Genomic DNA, 5,467 nt, shown 5'->3' on the forward strand with positions numbered 1-5,467 from the left:
CCCCCTCCCGAAATATTTTTCAGGGTCCGCCCCTGACCATCCATGAACTACGTTATCAATTTTTGGCTTTTTGGCCACCCCCTCCCCCGAAAGTACCGGTATAGTTGAATTTTCAACTTATAAGAATTTTCTTCTACCCAAAGAGCTAAATTTTCAAAACAAAAAAAAGAAATTTTCAACAACAAAATTAATTTGCAACGAAACAATTGCATTGAAAAATAAAAGATGAACTTTCCAGTAAAAGAAACGAGTTTTCCACAAAATTTGTTAAATATTTAACAAAATAGTAACATTTTCAAGTCAAACAGACGAAATTTTTTCAAAAACAGTTGAATTTTTAACAAAATTTACTTTTCGACTAAGACAGATACATTTTTAACCAAGAAAGATGACTTTTTTACCATAAAAGATGAATTTTCGATAAAAAAAAGATGAATTTTTAACCATATATTTGAATTTTCAATCAAAAAGATGAATTATCAACAAACAAGATAATATTCCAATGCTCTAAATTTTTAAATTTTGGTTGGAAATATCTGCTTAACGAACTTAGCCTTCATTTTGGGAACCTTAAGAAGTGTATCAAAGGCTAATTTGATTGGACAAATCCTTCAAAAATTACCGTGGCTACAACATTCAGGTAACCATACATACAGACAGGCATACAGACAGACACCGATAAAATTTTATGATTTTCGGATTCTGTGAGTGCCGAAACGTAAAGATCCGTCAAAAACCAGAAATTGAAAATTTCGACGATTACATTACACTCTCATGAATGAGAATGTAAAAATATTTTATAAAAATGTATCTTATATTTGCAATATAATTATCACCTGGTCCTGGGATATAATCTCTGCTAAACTCATAATAGCTGGATGCTTTTTAAGACACCAAAAATTGATTAACAAACGAAAATTATTTCTGGGAATGTAATATAATCGTCCAAATTCTCGATCTCTGGTTTTTAACGGATCATTACGTTTCGGCACTCACAGAATCTGAAAATCATAAAATTTTATCGGTGTCTGTCTGTATGTATGGTTACCTGAATGTTTTAGCCATGCTAACTTTTGAAGCATTTGTTAAATCAAGTCAGCCTTTGATACACTTTTTAAGGTTCCTAAAATGAAGGTTAAGATCGTTAATCAGATATTTCCAACCAAAATTAAAAAATTTAGAGCATTTTTAGAGTACGAAATTTTTTTTTTGCATATTTAGAAATTGTTGTAAAAGTTTCCTATAGATGGGTAGAATACTTGCAAATTATCAAAATAAAATTTTTTTATTTCGATGAAAATTAGAAAAGTTACATATTTTTGAAAATTTTGAAAATGTTTAGAAAAATAAAAAATAAAAATATATTTTTCTAAAAGATTACGAAATTTCATTCAAACTCATCCCTAGGTATCAAATATTTTTAAAAACTATGTCAGTTAAATTTTTAGATTAGACAAAAATTCAGAAAGTTTGAGCTCTTTCAAAATTTGAATACAATTTTTTTATGAATTTCAGAAATTGTTTTCAAATTTTCTGGTACGCGTCAAAAAGAATTGCAAATTATCCTAATGACATTTTCAAATTCGATTAAACTTCAAAAAGTTATATGCTTTTCAACATTTAAAAATTTTTATAAATGTTGGATCATTTTCAAAAATATGCAATTTTGGTTTTTCAAGAGATCCATAAGTTTAAAGAGTTGTTTTTAGTAGATTTTAATAAGATTTACAAATTATCTTGATGAAGCTTTTCAATTGGACACAAGTTATCAAGCGCGAAGTGCAATTTTCGCAATAAGAATGTAATCGTCAAAGCCGTAGGTGCTTTGAGAACCTTCTTTAAAAACAAATCGATATAATTTCAGTTACAATTTATGGCTGTATTCCTCAGAAGTTTAAATCACAGTTTTTGATTTAATTTATAGTATTTACGATACTCGAAAAAATGTAGTTATAAAGTGTACAAATTAAACGTTTCCAAAATTGATGACAGACGTCACAATGAAAAGACGATTTATCTATAATAAAAACAAAAACATACGTCTCTAAAAATAAATTTTAAGGAGAAATTTTAGATCATTCTATTTTGTTCAAAATAAAAATAAAAATTTTTCCCAAGAATATCAAGAAAATTGATTATTATCTTAAAATCTTTCAAAATCCTTAAATAGGTTAAAAAGTGTATTTCAAACTCTTGAGAAATCTACAACTAAAAAAATTTTTAATTATTTTTGAAATATTTTCAAACTTTTAAATAACTTTTAAAATTATTCGATTTTTTTTTAAATTGAATTCAAATCTTCCAGATTCTTTTTTGACAACTTTGGAATTCTTTCTAAATATTCTCCTAAAATTAATTTTTAAAAATGAAAAATAATATTCAGTTAACCTTGGAGTCTCAAGACAAAATTTTATTTTTTGGAAGGGAACCCTTTCACAATTCTTAAAAAGCTTCTAAATTTTGTGTTGGAAATCTGCAAAACTCTACGTTTTATTCTAAATTATTTGATATAATTTCATGATTTTAATTCATATTGAATTCAAAACTTAGTGTAAAGTAATAAAAAGTATTCTAAAGAATTCTAAATTTGTAAACATCTCTTAAACTTACTCGATTTTGTCTAAATTAATAAGTGTTTAATTGTTATAGCAGCGAGTAATTTTAACTTAAAGGCGATTAAATAATTTCTGTTGTTGCTTATTTAATAGAAATCGTAAAAAACGGTATTAGCTAGTTAATAAAAAAAAGGAAATTGATTTTTTTTTCTAAATTTCAAAGATTAAAAATAGAGAATATTCTTTAATTCAATTTAAATTAATATAAAAAAAATATTAACAGAGTCTAACTCGCAAGATCATAAAACATGCAAAGAAATATAGCTAGTAGCATTTTCTTTTAAAGCTCCAGAAAATTCTAACAGTTATAATTTTAAACAGATTACAGGCTTGTTATGAAATAAAAATAAAGATAATCTGGCATTTTGGCACATATTTTCTTAGCCCTCTTATTAGATCTGCCGCTCTAATCTGAAAAATAATGTTCATTAAAGATTAATCATTCGCAGACTCTAATTACTAAAAAACAGTTTTCATAAATATATATCTTACACTGGCATTATATCGTCTGGGTTATATTCTTCAGCAAAGTTCATAACGTCCTGAAGATTTCTGAAATATTAAAGTTATTTTATTAAGAAATAAACATTATTTTGACATAACTTCAAAGAAATGCAAAGTTAGTATTAAATTCCTACCCAGCTTTATGTATCATCCGGAAGTGGTCACGGAAACAACGAGCCGTTTTGAAACTTTCAAAACAACCTGTACATTTATATAGTACTTCGGAATGAGATTCTTTTTCGTGAGCTCTTAACTCATCTTTTCCACTGCATTGTTTTTTGCAGATATCACAAGTATTACTGAGCCTAAAAATGATGGTTGATTCGAGATTGATACTTCTCAGACTAATTTTTAGATTAAAAGCATTTTTAAACAAGTATATTACGTTGGCATTATATCAGTTGGTTCTGGGATATATTCTTCTGCAAAACTCATCAATCCTGAATGTTTCCTGAAATATTAAAGTGATTTTATTAGGAAAAAAACATTATTTCGCCGTAAGGTCAAAAAAATGCAAAGCTAATATTAAATGCCTACCCTCCTTTATGTACTTTCTGGAAGTGTGCACGGAAACATCGAGCTGATTTGGAAATTTTTAAACAAATTGTGCATCTAAATCGTACTTCAGAATGCACTTCTCTTGTGTGAATTTTGAGGCCTTGTTTCCCTTTAACTTTTCTTTTACAGATATCACATCTGATGTAGAGGCTACCGTGTACTTCTGTCAAATGTCGTTTAATCTTAGTTTTGGATTTAAAATTTGTATTGCAGATGTCACAGTTCAAGGACGAATTAACTGTGATCAAAAACAAAAACGTACGTCCATAAAACTAAATTTTAAAGTGAGCATCTTTGCAGATTATTCTATTCTGATTTAATTCCAAATTATTTAATATTGGCATGTTTAAATTAAAATCTTTTTAATTTTCCAATTTAATTTTTTTTCTAATTCCGAATAATGGATAGGTATTGTGTAATCTGTTAATATTTTACTCTATACCTTCTTGATGTACTCTTTTCACACACACATATATATATATATATATATATCGGTGTAACACTCTTTTGGATTTGATACTTTCACGGGATACGTTACAGTTCAAGGATGAATTAACAGTAATAAAAAAAAAGAAACATGTCTAAAAAAACCAATTCTATATGGAAACATTTGAGATTATTCCTTTTCGACTAATTCTAAACATCTTGTACTTAGAATAATTTATAATATGGTGTATTAATATGCATTGATACAGGGTGGCCGCTTTAATCAAAGAAAAAATTCCCGGCCATTTCCCGGTTTGGAAACCTTTTTCATGGTCAATGAAATTTAAAAAATTGATCACTAAATCTAAAAACTGTTCCATTCGAAGTAATAAAAACTGTATTGCAAATGAAAGCACTCAAAGAAAAACTCTTGAATTTTCAAATTTGAAAATTAAAGTTTAAAAGTTGTTTTATTTAACAGTTTTGTATTCAAATGCTCAATAATTTACACTCATAGAATGGAAGCTACTAACACTGTTCAACTAAACAATTTTAAATTAAATGCAGCTAAACTGCCAAATTCAACATTTTAAACTTTTATACCTTGCAGAGTTCAAAGATTTAGATTCAGTTCCATACATATAAATCCACTTTATTATTTTCAATGCTCTAAAGTCTAAATTGAAGAATCAATTTTTTAAATGTTCAAAATTATACCATTTTGAGCAATTTTAAATTCTAATTTCACCTCAGAATTGGTTAAAAATGTTAAATTCCTTGTTTAAATCCGAAATTTTAATTTTTATGGAAAAATTTCCTGTTCAAATTCAGAATTTGTATTATTTTCGAAAATGTTCCATTTCCACTAATTGTACGAACTAGATTTTGTTTGTAAAATTCCCTGTTCCAATTCACAATTTAATTTTTTTTCGAAAATACCTCGTTTCAAGACAGAATAATTGTTTAAGAAAATTCATTTCAAATCAGAAATAAAATTCGTTTGAGAAAATCCATGTTCAAATCCGAAATTTTAATACTTTTTGAAAATTCTCCGTTTCAACTAAGAATTAGAAATTTTCTGTAAAATTCTGGGTTCAAATTCATAATTTTAATGTTTTTCGAAAATACCCCTTTCAACTTTGAATTAGAATTCATTCTTTTGAAGAATCCCTTGTTCCAGCTCAGAATTTATTAAAATTTTTAAATTCCCTGTTCGAAGACAAATTCTCATTCTTTTGGGTAAATACGAAGGTAGTTCAATTAGTCCTTAGAATGAAGTATAAAAACAATTTTTTTTGGGTAAATTTTTTTTAATTTTTCAACATAATCTCCTTGGAGCTCTATACACTTGGTCAATCGCTTTT

General features: G+C 26.9%; 1 protein-coding gene across 2 annotated transcripts in view; it reads right to left on the reverse strand.

Annotated features, from left to right (window-relative positions):
* Positions 1-2,862: 2,862 nt before the first annotated feature.
* The window catches only part of LOC117176948 (GDNF-inducible zinc finger protein 1-like), a 15,976-nt gene continuing 13,371 nt past the window's right edge, over positions 2,863-5,467 (reverse strand). The window contains exons 7-11 of one of the 2 annotated variants that reach the window (XM_033367356.1): positions 3,657-3,840; positions 3,505-3,570; positions 3,254-3,424; positions 3,108-3,167; positions 2,863-3,026 (exon numbers count right to left, since the gene is read on the reverse strand). In XM_033367356.1, the coding sequence (XP_033223247.1) occupies positions 3,008-3,026; positions 3,108-3,167; positions 3,254-3,424; positions 3,505-3,570; positions 3,657-3,840 (500 nt within the window). In that variant the 3' untranslated portion in view covers positions 2,863-3,007. Of the gene's footprint in view, positions 3,027-3,107; positions 3,168-3,253; positions 3,425-3,504; positions 3,571-3,656; positions 3,916-5,467 lie in introns of both variants that reach the window. The other variant, XM_033367355.1, reaches the window with a different exon arrangement.

Source organism: Belonocnema kinseyi, chromosome 7 (genome assembly GCF_010883055.1).
Source record: "Belonocnema kinseyi isolate 2016_QV_RU_SX_M_011 chromosome 7, B_treatae_v1, whole genome shotgun sequence".
NCBI classification, from domain to species: domain Eukaryota; kingdom Metazoa; phylum Arthropoda; class Insecta; order Hymenoptera; family Cynipidae; genus Belonocnema; species Belonocnema kinseyi.